Below are 21,290 nucleotides of genomic sequence, written 5' to 3'. Positions count from 1 at the left end.
TATTTTTCATCTTTTAGGGGCATATCCTTCTATCAATGATGTATTTTCTGTAGGTGTGCTATTTCACTATTTTTTCTTTCTCTTTTATAAATTAACTATGAGACTAAACCTTAATCATTTGTATGTTGCTTATCTTTATATAAAATGTGTTTTCTTAACTATTAAAGGGAGATGTGATTCAGAAACCTTTTATAAGTTATAGTTTTAAGCTATATTTCAAAATTATGGGCAATAACGTTCTAAGACCTCCCAGTCCTTCTCCTTTACTTTCATCTAGACGTTTTTCCTTTGTCCCTGTAATGCTCAACATAGGATCTTTTTCTCAGAAGGAAGCTTTATCATGGAAGGGAATTTAGTAAGATTTTAGCGTTCATGGTGCTCAGACTATTCCAACTCCTTACTATAGACCTCTTGTATTCAGCTATAGTGGAATGTCAAAATCCCCTCCCAGATTTAATTACCATTCTCAAGTTGCCCTACTGCACTTTCCAGTGAATATCTGTCAGTAATTTGGGAATTTTTCAGGTCCATCAGATATCTAGTTACTTCCCTCTGCTTCCTCCTACACAGTTGCTTTGGAAGGCCCATCTCTATACTCACTCATTTTGGGGGTTCATGGAAATAACTTGTCACCTAATTTTAATTAGATATTGTCACTGAGTTTTGGGGTTTGTACTCTAGATGTCTTGCAGAGAGAATTCAGAGAGATTAAAAACTTTGTCACCACCAACATTCCAGAATCCTCCTTGTTTACTTCATATCTTTGTTTTATGGAGCTGTTCAGTTCCCTGCTGTAATGAGATTTTTTTTTTTTGTAAGACTTTACAGGACTATAGGGAAGCAGAAATTTGAAGAGAAGCCAAGAATAGCCATTGAGCAAATCTTCCTTGCTCATCTCTCACATCCTCTGATAGATCATATTCTTTCCCTCCACTAGGCCTTCTCACAAGCTATTTTTTTCTGCCTGCAATGCCCTTTAGCCTTCTAAGTAAATCCTACTCAATCTTCAGGTCTCCACCTGACTGTCACTTCTTTACTCTCATAACACCTTGTACATTAGCTTTGGAAGATAAATCACACTAATATGTCTTCTGCATAGATTGTAAGTTCCATGAAGTGCAAGTACCATGACTATTCTATTCACTTCTGCATCCTCAGTTCCTGGCCCATTGTATGTGTCTAATAAATGATAATGGAAAAATAAATATCTGGATGTCTGATGAGTGACTGCATCTAGCAAGTCACATGTGGAAGCATCACAACTATAGTTAGAAATAATAAGCAATATGTATTCCTTTAGATGGTTAACTATAAATTTTTTTGGTTTATTTTAGCTAGGAGAGCGTTTTCCATGTTAAAACTTAAAAAATAAAAATAAGATATGAACATTATGTTTTTGATACAATGGGATAAGTAATGATGTTCAAAAAGGCATTCTTTCTTATATCTGACAATAAGAGTTTGCAGCAGGTCAACATTGGAGGTTGTAGCTGCTGGGAACAATAAATCCAGGTTGCAGGTTTAGAACATCTTTTCATATAAATAGTACTTCAAAAAAGAAAAAGATTACAAATAAATTCAGCATGATTTTCCAAGTGTGAGCCACTAACCAAAAGAGTATAAAATCTATCACCCAGGTTATAAAGAAAAAATCTAGTGAAAGCAAAATTTCAGCATTCCATAAATACTGAAGGATTCAAATTTGTCACAAAACACTATTAATATCATGAAATGCCATGGTATCTATGACTGGCCATCTAGATTAGGGTGAATCTAGTAAATTAGCATTCAAACCAATCCCATGAAATACAGTGCTACCTTAACATCACGATTTTAATGTACAGAAGATTTTGACAAAATTCTTGAATAGATGAGGAAAAATAGGGAAAGTTCTAATTAAATGTTGAGAATGACATGAATAGCTCAGTGAAAATACTTAGGCTTGTTTAATAACATCTTTGGCAAAAGCAGTATTATTTGTACAGTGACAATTACCTGCCCCAAGTACAATTACAAGCAAGTCTACACCATCAGATTTAATGCTACACTGAGCCTGTTTCTTCCTCTTTAGAACAATCTGGTCCTGCACTTCTATTGCATGACAGCTCCTGATAATCTGCTTGAGTTGTTTCCTTTCTTAGAACAACCTAAGAATATGTCACTAATAAAAGGTGCATGTAAGTACACCCTAATCTCACTAAGCCTCCACAAGCGGACTTTTTAAAAATGCTTTCTACACAGGCCAATGGATCATTCTTGCATTTATTTCTGCTATGTTTCATTGGAGATTTGGATTTGAGAAGGATAAGTGAAAGCTTAGAGTCATAGAAGCCTTCCTGGCATGACTCATTTCTATAAGGAGGTAGAAAGGTAAATCAAATGACATTTCTAAGATTTTTCCAGACTTATGCTATAACTATTAAGAGAAGATTTTATGATTGGAACTGGCAAGCTCCTTTCCAGGGATTTATCGTTATGTGTGAGCATAGACTTTTAGGCTATACATCCCATACCGTGCCTAAGACACTTTAGGGCTATAAAATGTTTACCATCCCCTGCCAGTTAGCTCAGAGGGCTGGAGAACTGCTTTGAAGAAGTCAAGTCACAAGCCCCATCCCTGTAGAAGCCAGTTAGTGTCAAAGAAAAGATCTGTTCCCTGCCTAAAGCTTGCACCTTGAATCTCAGCCAGCTCTTGGCCACAGCAAAACTCAGTTCATTTACCCTTGATCGTAGGAGGAACCAGGAAAGAGAATGTAGATGGATCAAAGCAAAACAATCATCACTCTTGGACAGAAAATCTAAATAAAGTCATTTCCTCCTGACAGTGTCAACAGCATCATCTTCTTAGAAGACATTATATATTCTATAATTTGATGAAATTACTCTTTTTGTACCTAAATCCCTTCCTATATGTAGATTATTCTTGGAATGCTGATGTTGACAATAATCTGAATCTGTATTATATATGGAGCATGGAGTGACATGAACTTCATAGAGAACATGTATTTCTTGGCTATAGTCACAACAATATAATGGATTGCCTGACTCATACTTGAGTTGCAGCAGGCTATACATACCCTTTTCTCCTTTCACTATGTCTTTTTCCAGTTTATGCCCACATATGGATGGCTCTTTAATTTTAATGAAAGTTATACCAGGCTTTCCACCCTAAATTTAAATGAGAAAAAAAAATAAAACAGAGCAAAATAGCTAGTTTCATTCTCAGTCCCAGAGAATGGGGAAGAAGCCCAACCTTTTCATTTCAGATTCCTCTTCCTCAAATACATCTCTCAGACACTCACATTTCTCCTTCCCTTATTTAATTCAGGTTTCTATGAAAAATTTCAGCTCTTTCTAGAGTACTTCCCAAAGCATCATTTCCACCATGATGTTCTCCTGACCCCAAACCTTATCTCCTTGCCTTGCTTTATTTTCTTTATAGCACTTATCTCTATCTGATATTAGATTTGGTGATTACTTGTTTGTCCTTTTTGTTCCCTACTATATTACTAATGCTAAAACAATACCTGGAATAGAATAGGTTTTTTCAATATATATTTATTGAAAATGACTTAATATGAACATAAATTAACAATTAGACATTATAACAGCAATAAAATGGCATGCATGTATAGTGACATCTTTTCAAATCAGCTTTGGTTTATTTTGAGACACAGTTTCCTTCCAATTACCCATTGTTTCAATCTTCCAAGGAAAAACCTTACAAAATCTGAATAACGGTTGCTTCTCTTGCCACAGAGTTGCAAGTAATCTCTAGTTATTTTTTAATTAACTTTTTATAACGTTTAAGTCAAGCTATTCTTTGGTAATAGAGGTAAAATTGACATAACATAAAATTAACCATTTTAACATGTGCATTTCTCTGTCATTTAGTACATTGGCAATGTTGTGAAACCATTACCTCTATTTAATTTTAATCCATTTTCATCAATGATGTTACTTTTTTAAAAACTTATTATTCATCTTGGAGTGGTAGAAAACTAACCCATTACATAGCAAAATGGTAAATAAAGGAAAGAATCAAGCATTTATCTCATCATCCCTATTTAAGCTATTATATGGGGTAAACAAATAGTAGATGAGGGAAAATGAATCTTTTTAAAAGCATTCCAACTGATAAATAAAAAAGAAATTATTAATTTGGTATTTCACTATTTGGAATCCCCAGTGAATTAGTGGGTCTAGCTATGGAGCACGAGCAACAAATATTACAAAAAGAAAGACATCTAGATATTCTGTGCCTTGTAATAAAAGAATACAATCACATCTACAGTTTTGTCCAAGAGAGAAGAGAGAGTCTGCCCAAGCCTCTGCATTTAGCTGCCAATTTTCCAGAAACACAGAGGACAGGGAACATGTTGAAGTACACCATGAGTATACAATCTGCAAAGTCCAGGCTGTGAGGAACTCTATAGGGCAAATTCACTAACTTCTTCAAATAATAAATTGTAAGAAGTATAGGCTGGAAGAGAAACATATAGATTAAGAGACTTAAAAGACATAACAATTGTTTTTAATGGGCAAGATTAAACATAGTGTCTTAGGATACATGTTCAGCGAATAAAAATGTAAAGAAATGCAAAGAAATGATAAATATAGAAGTCACAGTCATGGTTATTCTAGAGAAGAAAGGATGGTGACTGGGACAGGGCATATGTTTGAGCTTAAAGTTCTGTTTCTTGATCTGAGTGAAGTTACAAGAGTGTAATTAAAACTTCATTAAGTTCTCCCTAAGATCAGGAATAAGACAGAATGCTGTTTTTTTACCACTTATATTCAACATTGTACTAGAAGTTTCGACAAGAGCAATTAGGCAAAAAATAGAAATAAAGGCATCCAAATGATAAAGGAAGAAGTAAATCTATCTCTCTTCTCAGATGGCATGATCCTGTATGTAAAAAACCCAAAAGAATGCACAAAAAAGTTACTGGAGCTAATAAATGAATGCAACAAAGTTGGAGGATACAAGATCCATGCAGAAAAGTCAGTTGTTTTATGTATATCAGCAATGAACAGTCTGAAAAGGAAATTAAGAAAACAATTCCATTTATAATAGCATCTAGAAGAATAAAATACCTATGAATAAATTTAACCAAGGAGGTGAAAGACTTGTAAAATGAAAACTACAAAATGTTGCTGAATGAAATTAAAGATCTAATAAATGGAAGGACATCCTATATTCATGAATTATAAGACATAATATAGTTAAAGATATCAATACTAACCAAAGTGGGCTACAGAGTCAATGCAGTCCTTGCCAAAATTCCAATGGCCTTTTGGCATAAATGGAAAACCCAATCCTCAAATTGATAGGAAATTGCAAGGGGTTCAGAATAGCCAAAACAATATTGAAAAGAATAAAGTTGGAGGACTTACCCTTCCTGATTTTAAAACTTACTACAAATCAACAGTAATCAAAATATTGTGGTACTGGGATAAGGATAGACATATAGACTAATAGAATATAAGTGAAAGTGCAGAAATAAACCCGTACATCTATAGCTGATTGATTTTTAACAAGGGTGCTGAAACCATTCAATGGGGAAAGAATACTCTCTTCAACAAATGGTACTAGGACAACTGTATACCCACATGCAAAAGAATGAACTGGGACCTCTTACTCACACCACTTATAAAAAAGTAATTCCAAGTGGATCAATTATAGAGCTAAAATCATTAAATTCTTAAGAGAAAACATAGGGGTAAATATTCATGACCTTGAATTAGGCAGTGGATTCATACATATAACACCAAAAACAGCAACAAATATAAATTAATAGGACTTCATCAAAATTAAAAACTTTGAACATCAAAGGACATTCCAAGAAAATGAAAAGACAACCTACAGAAGAGGCAAAAATATTTGCAAATCATGTATCTAAGGATCTAGTATCTCAGATATATAAAGAACTCTTACAACTTAACAAAAAAAAAGAGAGACAATTTTAAAATGGGAAAAATACTTGAATACATTTCTTTAAAGTAGATATACAAATGCCCAACAAGCACAAATGCTCAACATCTTTAGTCATTAGGATATCACAAATCAAACCCACAAGCTACCACTTCACACCGACTAAAATGGCTATAAATAATTTTAAAAAAACAAACAACAGACAACAAGTGTAGTGAGGATGTAGAGAAATTGGAACCCTCACACATTGCTGGTGAGAATGTAAAATGGTTCAGCTGTTGTGGCAAACAATTTGGTGTTTCCTCAAAAAGTTAAAGATATAATTATGACATAATCCCATAATTCCACTCCTAAGTATTACCCCCCAAAAAAATTTGAGAACAGTCATTCAAATAAATGCATGTTCTTGAACATGTTCACATGTTCAAACCAGCAATATTCACAATAACCAAAGAGTAGCAACAGCGCAAATGTCCATCAAATGATGAATGGATAGAAACATTGTGGTATATCCATACAATAGGACATTATTCAACCATAAAAGAGAATGAAGTACTGATACATGCTACAACATGGATGAATCTCAAAAATATTATGTTAAGTCAAAGAAATCAGACACAAGAAGTCACATATTGTATGATTCTATTTACATTAAATAGCCAAAAGAGGTAAATCCATAGAGATAGAAAGCAGATTGTTGTTTGCCAGAGACTGGAAAGAGGACAGAAACTGCTTAATGGGTAAGAGGTTTTAGTTTGGAGTGATGGAAGTGTTTTGAAACTAGATAGAAAGAGGTGTTGGTTACCAACATTGTAAATGTTCTAAATGCTTCTGAAGTGTTCACTTTAAAGTGGTTCATTTTATGTTCTGTAAATTTTGCCTCAATGAATCATTTTTTCAACTGCATTAAGCTACTAAAAAACATAACCTACACCCATATACACCTCTTTATAAATTCTGCACTCTTTTTTGGAGAGGAGAAGAGAAATGAGGAGATGCTGATTCTGAAACGGTTACTTTGGACAAAGAAAGGTCAGACTCTTTTCCTGACTCATAGTCATTATGGTAATTATTTCATAAAATGAAGTTTCCATTTGCCCCATGTCTCAAGTTCATTCTAACACATTTCCTCTGACTTAGTGACAGCCTGTTTAAACACGTTTCATGTATTTTACAGACACACTTGGCAAGTGCAAGACAAAATCGATGCAAACAATGTGGCTTACACAACTGGGAAGCTAAGCTTTCACACTGATTATCCAGCCCTCCATCATCCACCTGGGGTAAGGTGAGCTTCAACATATTTTCCACAAGGCAGGCCAAGGACTAATATCCTCCTACATTTTGAGCCTAGAAGATTATATGTTTCACTAGCTAATTTGTCTTATGTAGATCTTTCTCCAAACACAATCCAAACTCAGAAAATCTCTGTACTTAAATCCTGAATAGCCTCATATTCCCAAGGAATAGAAGATTTTCATGTTTTTGTTTTGTTTTGTTTTGTTTTGTTTTAACATTTCTTCATTTCTCCCTGGAAATAACTATTGGCATTTGTTGCTTTGCCAAGACATTTTACCACAGTGGTACATCTTGAGGTCTTTTTGAACATTTACCATTCCCAAGAGAGTTAAAAGAGAAAATAAAACCAGGGAACACAATGTAGAGTTTTTCCCACAAAGTCACATGGCCACCATTCATATCAGTTAGCTATTGCTGCAAAAAAAAACCCCAAAACAACAACAAGAAAACCCACTCCATAACTTCACAGCTTAAAAGAACAGCCATTTACTTAGCTCATGTCTTTACAATTTGGGCTATGTTCAGCTGGGTAGTTCTGCGGTTGCTAAGTCTGCTAGGGACTGGTTGACCTAGGTGGTAGCTGAGATGACTTGCCCCTGCTCCATTTGATCTGTCATCCTCTCCTCTCAATCAGCAGAATGTCATCTCTGCCATGTTTTATTGGTCAAAGCAGGTCATAAGTTTAGCCCAGATTCAAGGGGTGAGGAAATAGAGGCCACCTTTTATGGGAGAAGCTGCAAAGATATACTACAAAGGAGTATGAATACAAGAAGCAGAATAACCCTGTCTGGTTGTGGAAATCATCTACTCTCCCAGCTATCAGATACTTCATTGAGCAGGGAGATGTTCACCATGGAACCACAAATCCTCCAGATTTTCTGGAAGCCTCCTCTTCCACTACATTGTTACAAAATTACCATTTTACTAAACCAGCTACATTTTTACAAAAGCATCATTGTTAAACCAAGAAATAAATGGTCAGGAAACTACCTTTGAAAAGATATTTTGTTCCTATTTTTAGAGCTAAATGAAATAGCCACACAGAAATTTATATCTTCAACAGTAAATGGAAATTTGGGGCAGTTCCCTAGCTAATGAAGGTGAAATGGGGGAAAATCAAAATTCCTGTGTTTTTCATCATATTGACTGGACACATTTTCCCTGTGCCTTTGTTACCCATTGTCCTCATCAGTATTAACTAAGCTAGTCTAGTATTTGACTTCACATATTTTATTTTGTTGATTGTAAAACACCACATGATTTCTCTGAACTAAATGACGACAGTGAAATGACCCACAATAGTCACCTTTTTGGGTAGGGATTGAGGGGAAGGCACACAATGTGATTTCTTTTAAACGTGGTCCAGAAATTTTCTAAAACCCTGAGGGTTAAAAGCCAAACTAATCAGCTCAGTTCATCTGCCAAAGACAGGTTGCAGAAGTTAAATGGAATAAAGTTTTAAAAATTAGACTAGATTCTATTTGAATTTTTAAATTGTCTGCTTTTTATGAGTTTATGTTTGTTTCTGGGTTAAAATTGAAAGCCTATGGAAAAGTGATTAAATGACTTCATAAATGTCCCTGAAGTATAAGGTTTGACATTTTCATAGCATTTTATATTTTTTTCTGCATTTTATATTCTTTCAAAGCATTTTTACTTATATTGCTTTATTTGATGCCTCTTAGAATTCCTTTAAGGTAGACAGGAGACATCATGTCTTTTTATGTTAAATGATGAAATGGTACCCAGCATGGTTAAATACTTTCACAGGGTGACATCTGATTAATAGGGAACTTGAACTTGAAACCAGGCCTCCATCAAGTTTTTTCACCACACCATAGGGATCTTGAGTTGGACTTTCTAATTACCATAATTTCTATAAAATGTTGATTATTTATAGACATTGTCATATATTACAAACTCTCGAAATACAGGAATTGTATCATACTTCCATAAATTTCAAGACTTAACCCAGCACCTTGCATGTAATAGAGACTTAATAAATATGCCAAAAAGAGGTTTAAAAATGCCACAAAATTGTACCAATCTCTACCAGCAAGTGCAATATCCAAATCTAAGTGATCTGATAGGAAATTTTTAAATAAAAAATGATTCCTGAAATGTCTAGATTCTGGTAAAAATAATGAATAAAATGTAGCCACCTGCTTGTGCTATTGTTTAAATTTCCATTTTGAATTATTCAGGGATTAAACCAAAGTTTGAGCTCTTTTATAACAAATAAAATAAATCAATGCTCTTTTCAGTACAGATGAAATGATCTGGATAATGAGTTACCTGTTGAGAGTTCAGTTTGATCAATTTCAATCACATGGGGGAGGATAAGGAGACATCTTTAATGAAACACAGATGTTGCTTCCTTCACTGTCTTTGTCTGGGCCAAAAGTCACATGCTGCCATAAAGTAACATTTAAAAAGAAAATATTTTTGGTTCTGAATGACTTACATGACATCAAATTTGGTTTTATACACATCAGGCGTATATTTACCTTTTGAATTCATGATGAAAGTATTGTCTGGCTCCATCGTCTTTTTTCTTTCATAAGATGGCATTAAAATGTAAATGTACAAAAGAAGATTATTAGTTGGCCTTGCCACATGTAAAAGACATCAGCTGACCTTTTTTTTTAAGATTTGTATTTGCAATATTCTGTGACTTCATTATGGCAGAGTATAAAAGGATTTAAAGAACACTCAGATCCTCCCAAAGACAAAGTTATGCTATTGCTTTGCCTTCTTGGAGTTTGGAAGACTTGAGTTTGATATTTCCATTTCATCTTCTTTTTAATCATGCTGTTTCACCCCTCATTACCCTGGCGATGAGATAATTCTCTACAATGACTTGGTCAGCTTATGCACATATTTTTTCAAGCTTAAAAAAAATGGCATAAGTTTAAGGACTGAACCATTATTTATTTAGATCAGTTATCTCCTAATAGCAGAAAATAAGGTATTATCAACCCGTAATGGAAGTTTAAGTTTACAAAACACATAAACACACACACCACATAATACCAAATTAGTAAGAGTACTATAAAGGGACTTCCTCTATTACAGGAAAGGAACTTGCTGTATGAGGACTTTGAAGCAAATAGGCTGAGGTTTGAACATTAGCTTTGCCATGTATTAGCAGAGTTCTTACTAGCTGGCCACTGTTTACACCTGACTCTCAGTTTCTTCATCTATATAATGGAGATGAAATTATCGAATTCTAAGGACTGTTGTGAGGAATTAATAAATATGCATTATAACATCATAATTTAAGATCAAGTATGTATAAAATTTTAAATATTGAGAAATTTTGTGTGGACTTGGGAGGAGGCAGAATTTGTGTTCTAGATCTGCACTATCCAATATAGTACTCACTAGTCATCTATGATTGTTTACATTGTAATTTAAGCTAATTAAGTCACACTAACCACATTTCAAGTGCACAGTAGTTGTATAGGACTAGGGACTACTATATTGGGCAGCACAGAAGAACATTTCCATCAACACAGATGGTTCTAATGGACAGCACTGCCCTAGCCATCTACGGAGATAACCAAGCCAAATAGATATTTTTCCCCCTTATACTGATATCCCCCTAGTCTGAGTATTTGATCATATTTGCCTCTTCCTTTCTACAAGAACTGTCAGACACTGGCTTTTATTTTTATTTTATTCAGTAAAGAGGAAGTTTTAGTTTATAGTATTAGTTTCTTTAAGCTGAATAGTGTTAATTTCTTTAAGCAGAAAGATTACTGTCTAAATTTAGGTATTAAAAATTTAGGTATTCAGGGCTTACCTGGTGGCGCAGTGGTTGAGAGTCCGCCTGCCAATGCAGGCGACACGGGTTCGTGCCCCGGTCTGGGAAGATCCCACATGCCGCGGAGCGGCTGGGCCCGTGAGCCATGGCCGCTGAGCCTGCGCGTCCGGAGCCTGTGCTCCGCAACGGGAGAGGCCACAACAGTGAGAGGCCCACGTACCGCAAAAAAAAAAAAAAAAAAAAAAGGTATTCAAAATCACCCACCCATGCTGACTTACCAAAAAGAATCATATAACTGAGGAAAACAAATCAACTCCATTCAGAAGAATATTGTTAAAATATTACTGCATTTAGTTTTTCAAAATGAAATAATGTTAAACATTTTTCCCTAACTCTTAGTAAAAGTAACTAACATTCCTTTTGGTTTCTCATTCCCAGTGTACCCTGGGCTTATTCATCCCCATAGCCACATCCTTCCTCATTCCCTTATCATTATGCTTGAACTACTGCATTAGATTCTCAAGTAGTTACTCTCTCACTAGTTCCCCCCCTTAAAAAATGTATCTCTTGTCAACACCACTAGACTAATAATTTCCAACTCAGTCTTGACTACGTTGCTTCCATATTCAAAAGACTTTAACAATTCCCCTCTGTGCACAAGAAAGTCCAATATCTTTCATCTGACATTCCAGACTCTCCTGATGAAATCCTAGATTACCTTTCCAGCTGGATCTACTATTCCCAGTTGTGACCCTCTACCGCAGCCAAACTTTTTGAGACCCAGTGGAGTATGCATTTTCGCATACCCATCAACACTGCCACCTGATTAGCTCTTGCCATTCCATTCTATGTATCCAAAATTTTATCCATCCTCCTTTGCCCATGTTAAATCCCACCTCCTCTGTAAAGTCAACACAGAGTGCCCACTCAAAAGATCACTGCTCTTATGATCTGTGCCTTTTGTTTACTAATGAACATTATATGCCTGTGCCCTTGTCTTCAACTATAACAATGTTTGAACTATAAATTATTGATTATAAGCAACTTTTTCTCCCTAACCTCTTTCTCTGTTGTCACCAAAGAGACAGATATAAAAGGTTTGCTGATTTTAATTCAGTAACTCTTATGAATCTTTTCTTAAAACTGTCAAAAATGTTAAGTGCATACCATTTTAAAACATAGTTCTCTGTTTCTTTTCATAGGTTCAGCTTCTGCACTGCATAAAGCAAACAGTCACTGGGGGTGATTCAGAAATTGTAGATGGATTTAACGTATGCCAAAAGCTCAAGGAAAAAAATCCTTGGGCATTCCAGATTCTGTCCTCCACCTTTGTGGACTTTACAGACATTGGAGTGGATTACTGCGATTTCTCCGTACAATCCAAACACAAAATTATAGAGTAAGTACTGTTTCTAAATTTGTCAGAGCAGTAAAACTGTTGACAGCAAAGGCTTCATTAACCTAAAGCTTAAACAACAGAAAAATTCAGTTAACTCATGAACTTTAGTTTTTATTAACTGTTTACTCCAGTTCTTGAATGAAAGAGGAAAAAAGAACACTATCACCATTAAAAAAATTCTTTATCAAGTTCCCTGTTCTTAATCAATATAAGAAGAGTAACTAAGACTTCATGTATACTTCATTTTAAAAATATAAGTTCTACAGAGTTATAATCAGTGTGATTGTATGCTAATCAGGACCCTTTCAGAAGTGAAAAAAATATAACTCAAATTAGGTAGGTCCAGGAGTTTTAAAATATCATCTGATATTGATCTCTTTTTTTCCTTCACCTCTTAGCCAGCATATCCTCTGTGTTGGCTTCATTTTCAAAGATAATCAATAGAAGCTCCAAGTTTTCATTGTTATTAGAGCTGGTAATCACAGCACACAGAAAACACTTACTTCCCAATAGCTAACACAAAGATGTAGATTCGCTGCTCAACATGTGTTCAAGTCTATACTGGAAGTAATCACCATGGCTAGGAAGTCAGAGAATTTTTACTGGCTGTCCCTGGATCACATGTTCACCTCTGGAGTAAGGTCAGGCTCACCTGAACTACAAGGGCTGAGAATGAAACAGTGACATCTCCCCAGACTGATGCCAAAAACTCATATGTTCCCTACACAGAATGTTCTGTGTGCTTTTTTCATTTAACATTATTTCACAATAATTTTTCAAGTATCTACAAGGACCACACATTTATTCTCTTATATGAGAATTATCCTACATTGTGTTTCTAGGACATGTTTTATTTAATCCAACCTCAGTTAATGAATGCTGGGGTGTTTTCCAATTTTATAACTGAGTTTGTATTCTTCTTTTAGGAGAAATAACCAAATAATATGAAAATAAACTCATTTAATAAATAATCAAATCCCCAGTATACTAACTCAGCTTTCTTATATACACATATGATCTTCATTTATTCATTCAACAAATATTTACTGAAGCCAGTCACTCTTCTTGGTGCTTGGGATACATCAGTGGACAAAACAAAGATTCCTGCCTTCATGTAGCTTACTTTCTAATAGGGGAGGGGAGAATCAGGAATTTTAAAATATATGAGTAAATTGCAATGAATATTAAAATATTTTAAGTGCTTAAGAAAAAAGGAAAAGTAAGGCAGGATAGGGGAATCTGTAGAGCCAAAGACTTAGGGAGGATAAAATTTGTATCATTAAATAGTGTGTCAAGGATAAGCTTTACTGAGTAGGCGATATTTCAGCAAAAATTTAAAGGAGTGAGGGAGTTTTTCCAGAAGATGAGCAGCTAGAGAAAAGTTCCTAGGATAACCCTAAGAAGATGCTGGGTGTGTTCAAGGGACAGCAATGAGGCCAATGGGGGATAGTATTACAAAGGAGGCCAGGTGGGGGTAAGTTTATATAGAGCCTTACTAGTCATTGTAATAACATTAGCTTTAATTCTTAGTGAAAAAAGGGCTTGCTGGAAGATTTTGACCAAAAGAGAGGCATCTATATTTATATAAAGTCATTTACATTTTAAGTGGATCACCATGGCTGCTGTGCTGAATATAGTGTACAAGAGCAAGGGCAGCAGCAGGAAGACCAGCTTGGAAGCTCCTACATAACCAGAGGTCAGAGATGAGGGTAACTTGAACATGAGTGGTCCAGGTGGCGATAGCAGCAGTATGGAGAAGGGTCTGCTTGGGGATATATTTTGCATATCGAAACAGCATATTTTCATGACAAATTGAATGATGGTGTGAGAGAAAGACACATGTCAAAAATAAATCCTAGTTCATAATAACATACCCTGAGAGGTAGGTCATTGAGGTGGGAAAAAGATAAAATAGCTCCTGAGATTCCCAGTTTTAATAGGACAGCTTTCACTGTTTAAAAGTTAACTTAGAGGGCAAACAGCAGAAGCAAAAAGAACTACAATCCTGCAGCTTGTGAAACAAAAACCACATTCACAGAAAGATAGACCAAATGAAAAGGCAGACAATTATGTACCAGACGAAGGAACAAGGTAAAACCCCAGAAAAACAACTAAAGTAAGTGGAGATAGGCGAACTTCCAGAAGAAGAATTCAGAATAATGATAGTGAAGATGATCCAGGACCTCGGAAAAAGAATGGAGGCAAAGATCGAGAAGATGCAAGAAATGTTTAATCAAAGACCTACAAGAATTAAAGAACAAAGACCTAGAAAAATTAAAGAACAAACAGAGATGAACAATAAAATAACTGCAATGAAAAATACACCAGAAGGAATTAATAGCAGAATAACTGAGGCAGAACAACAGATAAGTGACCTGGAAGACAGAATTATGGAATCCACTGTTGCAAAACAGAAAAAAAAAATGAATGAAAAGAAATGAAGACACCATAAGGGACATCTGGGACAACATTAAACACACCAACATTCACATTATAGGGGTTTCAGAAGGAGAACAGAGAGAGAAAGGACCTGAGAAGATATTCGAAGAGATTGTAGTCAATAACTTCCCTAACATGGGAAAGGAAATAGCCACCCAACTCCAGGAAGCACAGAGTCCCAGGCAGGAAATCCCAAGGAGAAACACGCTGAGATACACAGTAAACAAATTGACAAAAATTAAAGACAAAGAAAAATTATTAAATGCAAAAAGGGAAAAACCACAAATAACATACAAGGGAACTCCCATAAGGTTAACAGCTAATTTTTCAGCAGAAACTCTACAAGCCAGAAGGGAGTGGCACGATATATTTAAAGTGATGAAAGGAAAGAACGTACAACAAACATTACTCTATCCATCAAGGAACTCATTCAGATTCAATGGAGAAATCAAAAGCTTTACAGACAAGCAAAAGCTAAGAGAATTCAGCACCACCAAACCAGCTCTACAACAAATGCTAAAGGAACTTTTCTAAGTGGGAAACACAAGACAAGAAAAGGACCTACAAAAACAAAAACAAAAACAAAACAATTACGAAAATTGGAACAGAGATATCAATAATTACCTTAAATGTGAATGCATTAAGTGCTCCAACCAAAAGACACAGGCTAGCTGAATGGATACCAAGACAAGACACATATATATGCTGTCTACAAGAGACCCACTTCAGACCTAGGGACACATACACACTGAAAGTGAGGGGATGGAAAAAGATATTCAATGCAAATGGAAACCAAAAGAAAGCTGGAATAGCAATACTCATATCAGTTAAAATAGACTTTAAAATAAAGAATGTTACATGAGACAAGGAAGGACATTACATAATGTCAACAGATCAATCCAAGAAGAAGACATAACAATTCTAAGTATATATGCACCCAACATAGGAGCACCTCACTACATAAGGCAAATGTTAACAGCTATAAAAGAGGAAATCAACAGTAACACAATAATAGTGGGGGACTTTTAACACCTCACTTACACCAATGGCCAGATGATCCAGACAGAAAATTAATAAGGAAACACAAGCTTTAAATGACACAATAGAACAGATATATTTAATTGACATTTATGGGACATTCCATCCAAAAACAGCAGATTACACTTTCTTCTCAATTGCACATGGCACATTCTCCAGTATGGGTCACTTCATGGGTCACAAATCAAACATCGGTAAATTTAAGAAAATTGACATCATATCAAGCATATTTTCTGACAATGACACTAAGAGATTAAAAATCAATGACAGGAAAAAACGTTAAAAACACAAACACATGGAGGCTAAACAACACGTTACTAAATAACAAAGAGATCAGTGAAAAAATCAAAGAGAAAATCAAAAAATACCTAGAGACAAATGACAACGAAAATACGATGATTCAAAACCTCTGGGATGCATCAAAAGCAGTTCTAACAGGGAAGTTTATAGCAATACAATCCTACCTCAAGAAACAAGAAAAATTTCAAATAAACAATCTAGCCATACACCTAAAGGAACCAGAGAAAGAAGAACAAACAAAACCCAAAGTTAGTAGAAGGAAAGAAATCATAAAGATCAGAGCAGAAATCAATGAAATAGAAACAAAGAAAACAATGGAAAAGATCAATAAAACTAAAAGCTGGTTCTTTGAGAAGATAAACAAAATTGATAAAACATTAGCTAGACTCATCAAGAAAAAGAGGGTGAGGACTGGGCTTCCCTGGTGGTGCAGGGGTTGAGAGTCCGCCTGCCGATGCAGGGGACACAGGTTCATGCCCCGGTGTGGGAAGATCCCACATGCCGTGGAGCGGCTGGGCCCATGAGCCATGGCCGCTGAGCCTGCACGTCCGCAGCCTGTACTCCATAATGGGAGAGGCCACAACAGTGAGAAGCCCGCGTACCACACACACACAAAAAAAAGAGGGAGAGGACTCAAATCAATAAAATTAGGAATGAAAAAAGAGAAGTTACAATGGACACCACAGAAATACAAAGCATCCTAAGAGACTACTACAATCAACTCTATGCCAATAAAATGGACAACCTGGAAGAACTGGACAAATTCTTAGAAAGGTATAACCTTACAAGACTGAAACAGGAAGAGAAAATAGGAACACACCAATCACAAGTAATGAAATTGAAACTGTGATTAAAAATCTTCCAACAAACAAAAGCCCCAGACCAGATAGCTTCACAGGAGAGTTCTATCACACATTTAGAAAAGAGCAAACACCAATCCTTCTCAAACTCTTCCAAAAAATTGCCGAGGAAGGAACACTCCCAAACTCATTCTATGAGGCCACCATCACCCTGATACCAAAACCAGGCAAAGATACTACAAAAAAAGAAAATTACAGACCAATATCACTCATAAATATACATGCAAAAATCCTCAACAAAATACTAGCAAACAGAATCCAACAACACATTAAAAGAATCATACACCATGACCAAGTGGAATTTATCCCATGGATGCAAGGATTCTTCAATATACGCAAATCAATCAATGTGATACACCATATTAACAACTTGAAGAATAAAAACCATATGATCATCTCAATAGGTGCAATAAAAGCTTTTGACAAAATTCAACACCCATTTATGATAAAAACTCTCCAGAAAGTGGGCAAACCGTGGGAACCTGCCTCAACATAATAAAGGCCATATTTGACAAACCCACAGCAAACAATCTTCTCAATTGTGAAAAACTGAAAGCATTTCTCTAGATCAGGAACAAGACAAGGATGTTCACTCTTGTCACTATTATTCAACAGAGTTTTGGAAGTCCTAGCCATGGCAATCAGAGAAAAAAAAAGAAATAAAAGGATACAAATTGGAAAAGAAGAAGTAAAACTGTCACTGTTGCAGGTGACATGATACTACACATCGATAATCCTAAAGGTGCCACCAGAAAACCACTACAGCTAATCAATGAATTTGGTAAATTTGCAGGATACAAAATTAATGCACAGAAATCTCTTGCAATCCTATACACTAACAATGAAAGATCAGAGGGAGAAATTAAGGAAACAATCCCATTCACCATTGCAAAAAAATAATAAAATACCTAGGAATAAACTTACCTATTAAGGTAAAAGACCTGTACTCAGAAAACTATAAGACACTGATGAAAGAAATCAAAGATGATATAAACCAATGGAGAGATATACCATGTTCTTGGATTGGAAAAAACAATATTGTGAAAATGATTATACTACCCAAAGCAATCTACAGATCGAATGCAATCCCTATCAAATTACCAATGACATTTTTTTACAGAATTCAAACAAAAAATCTTAAAATTTGTATGGAGACACAAATGACCGGAATAGCCAAAGCAGTTTTTAGGGAAATAAACGGAGCTGGAGGAATCAGACTCCCTGACTTCAGACTTTACTACAAAGCTGCAGTAATCAAGACAGTATGGTACTGGCACAAAAACAGAAACATGGATCCATGGAACAGGATAGTGACCCAAGAGATAAACCCACACACCTATGCTCAACTAAACTATGACAAAGGAGGCAAGGAAATATAATGGAGAAAAGAGAGTCTCTTCAATAAGTGGTGCTGGGAAAACTGGACAGCTACATGTAAAAGAATGAAATTGGAACACTCCCTAACACCATACACAAAAATAAGCTCAAAATGGATTAAAGACCAAAATGTAAGACCGGACACTATAAAACTCTTAGAGGAAAACATAGGAAGAACAACTCTTTGACATAAATCACAGCAAGTTCTTTTCTGACCCACCCACTGGAGTAATGGAAATAAAAACAAAAATAAACAAATGGGAACAAATGAAACTTAAAAGCTTTTGCACAGAGTGAAGTAAGTCAGAAAGAGAAAAACAAATATCATATATTAAAGCATATATGTGGAATCTAAATAAATGGTACAGCTGAACCAGTTTGAAATGCAGAAATGAGACACAGATGTAGAGAACAAACGTATGGACAAAAAGAGGGAAAAGCAGGGGGGTGGGTGGTGGTGGTGGGATGAATTGGGGTTTGGGATTGACATACATACACTAATATGTATAAGATGGATAACTAATAAGAACCTGCTTTATAAAAAATAAAATATAATAAAATTCAAGAAAAAAAGAAAATGAATGGTAAGATTGTAGATTTAATCATGACCTTATCAATAATGACATTAAATATAAATGGGCTAAATACAACAATTAAAAAAAGTTACCTTAAAACCCTATGACAAATTACCATTTTGTTGTGACACAATATGGGTGCAGACTCTTCAGGGCTAGAGAACAGAGGCAAAAAAACAAAAACGAAAAGAAAACAACACTTAGCTATTGAGTGATTTTTTTTTTAACAGCTTTACTGGAATATAATTGCATTACAATGGTGTATTAGTTTCTGCTTTATTACAAAGTGAATCAGCTATACATATACATATATCCCCGTATCTCCTCCCACTTGTGTCTCCCTCCCTCCCTCCCTATCCCACCCCTCTATATGGTCACAAAGCACCAAGCTTATCTACCTGTACTATGCAGCTGCTTTCCACTAGCTATCTATTTTACATTTGGTAGTATATATAAGTCCGTGCCACTCTCTCACTTCATCCCAGCTTACCCTTCCCCCTTCTCCTGTCCTCAAGTCCATTGTCTATGTCTGCATCTTTATTCCTGTCCTGACCCTAGGTTTCTCAGAAACTTTATTTTTTTTTAGATTCCATATATATGTGTTAGCATACGGTATTTGTTTTTCTCTTTCTGACTTACTTCACTCTGTATGACAGACTCTAGATCCATCCACCTCACTACAAATAACTCAATTTTGTTTCTGTTTATGGCTGACTAATATTCCATTGTATATATGGCCACATCTTCTTTATCCATTCATCTGTCAGTGGACACTTAGGTTGCTTCCATGTCCTGGCTATTGTAAATAGAACTGCAATGAACATTGTGGTACATGACTCTTTTTGAATTATGGTTTTCTCAGGGTATATGCCCAGTAGTGGGATTGCTGGGTCGTATGGTAGTTCTAGTTTTAGTTTTCTAAGGAAGCTCCATACTGTTCTCCATAGTGGCTCTATCAATTTACATTCCCACCAACAGCGCAAGAGGGTTCCCTTTTCTCCACACCTGCTCCAGCGTTTATTGTTTGTGGATTTTTTGATGATGGCCATTCTGACTGGTGTGAGGTGATACCTCATTGTAGTTTTGATTTGCATTTCTCTAATGATTTGTGATGTTGAGCATCCTCTCATATGTTTGTGGGCAATCCGTATATCTTCTTTGGAGAAAAGTCTATTTAGGTCTTCCAACCATTTGTGGATTGGGTTGTTTGTTTTTTCGATATTGAGCTGCCTGAGCTTCTTGTATATCTTGGAGATTAATCCTTTGTCAGTTGCTTCATTTGCAAATATTTTCTCCCATTCTGATGGCTGTCTTTTCATCTTGTTTATGGTTTCCTTTGCTGTGCAAAAGCTTTGAAGTTTCATTAGGTCCCATTTGTTTCTTTTTGTTTTCATTCCCATTAGTCTAGGAGGTGGTTCCAAAAGGATCTTGCTGTGATTTATGTCATAGAGTGTTCTGCCTATGCTTTCCTCTAACAGTTTTACAGTGTCTAGCCTTAAATTTAGGTCTTTCATCCATTTTGAGTGTATTTTTCTGTACGGTGTAGGGAATGTTCTAATTTCATTCTTTTACATGTGGCTGTCCAGTTTTCCCAGCACCACTTATTAAAGAGGCTGTCTTTTCTCCATTGTATATTCTTGCCTGCTTTATCAAAAATAAGGTGACCATATGTGCATGGGTTTATCTCTGGGCTTTCTATCCTGTTCCATTGATCTATATTTCTGTTTTTGTGCCAGTACCATACTGTCATGATGACTGTAGCTTTGTACTATAGTCTGAAGTCAGGGAGCCTGATTCCTCCAGCTCTGCTTTTCTTTTTCAATATTGCTTTGTCTATTCAGGTCTTTTGTGTTTCCATACAAATTGTGAAATTTTTTGTTCTAGTTCTGTGAAAAATGCCATTGGTAGTTTGATAGGGATTGTATTGAATCTGTAGATTGCTTTGGGTAGTATAGTCATTTTCACAACTTTGATTCTTCCAATCCAAGAATATGGTATATCTCTCCATCTGTTTGTACCATCTTTAATTTCTTTCATCAGTGTCTTATAGTTTTCTGCATACAGGTCTTTTGTCTCCTTAGGTAGGTTTATTCCAGTTATTTTATTCTTTTTGTTGCAATGGTAAATGGGAGTGTTTCCTTAATTTCTCTTTCAGATTTTTCATCATTAGTGTATAGGAATGCAAGAGATTTCTGTGCATTAATTTTGTATCCTGCTATTTTACCAAATTCATTGATTACCTCTACTAGTTTTCTGGTACCATCTTTAGGATTTTCTATGTATGGTATCATGTCATCTGCAA

The 21,290-nt window shown here is 35.5% G+C and overlaps 1 protein-coding gene across 3 annotated transcripts in view; it reads left to right on the top strand.

The window, feature by feature from the left end:
• Nucleotides 1-21,290, top strand: part of BBOX1 (gamma-butyrobetaine hydroxylase 1) — a 77,113-nt gene that overhangs the window by 44,969 nt on the left and 10,854 nt on the right. For all 3 annotated transcript variants that reach the window (XM_060157747.1, XM_060157746.1, XM_060157745.1), the window contains exons 5-6: nucleotides 7,113-7,218; nucleotides 12,203-12,399. In XM_060157747.1, the coding sequence (XP_060013730.1) occupies nucleotides 7,113-7,218; nucleotides 12,203-12,399 (303 nt within the window). The remainder of the gene's footprint in view (nucleotides 1-7,112; nucleotides 7,219-12,202; nucleotides 12,400-21,290) is intronic.

This window comes from Lagenorhynchus albirostris, chromosome 9 (assembly GCF_949774975.1).
Source record: "Lagenorhynchus albirostris chromosome 9, mLagAlb1.1, whole genome shotgun sequence".
NCBI lineage: Eukaryota > Metazoa > Chordata > Mammalia > Artiodactyla > Delphinidae > Lagenorhynchus > Lagenorhynchus albirostris.
The sequence above is the reverse complement of the archived record's forward strand: the minus strand, read 5'-3'. Positions and strand labels throughout refer to the sequence as shown.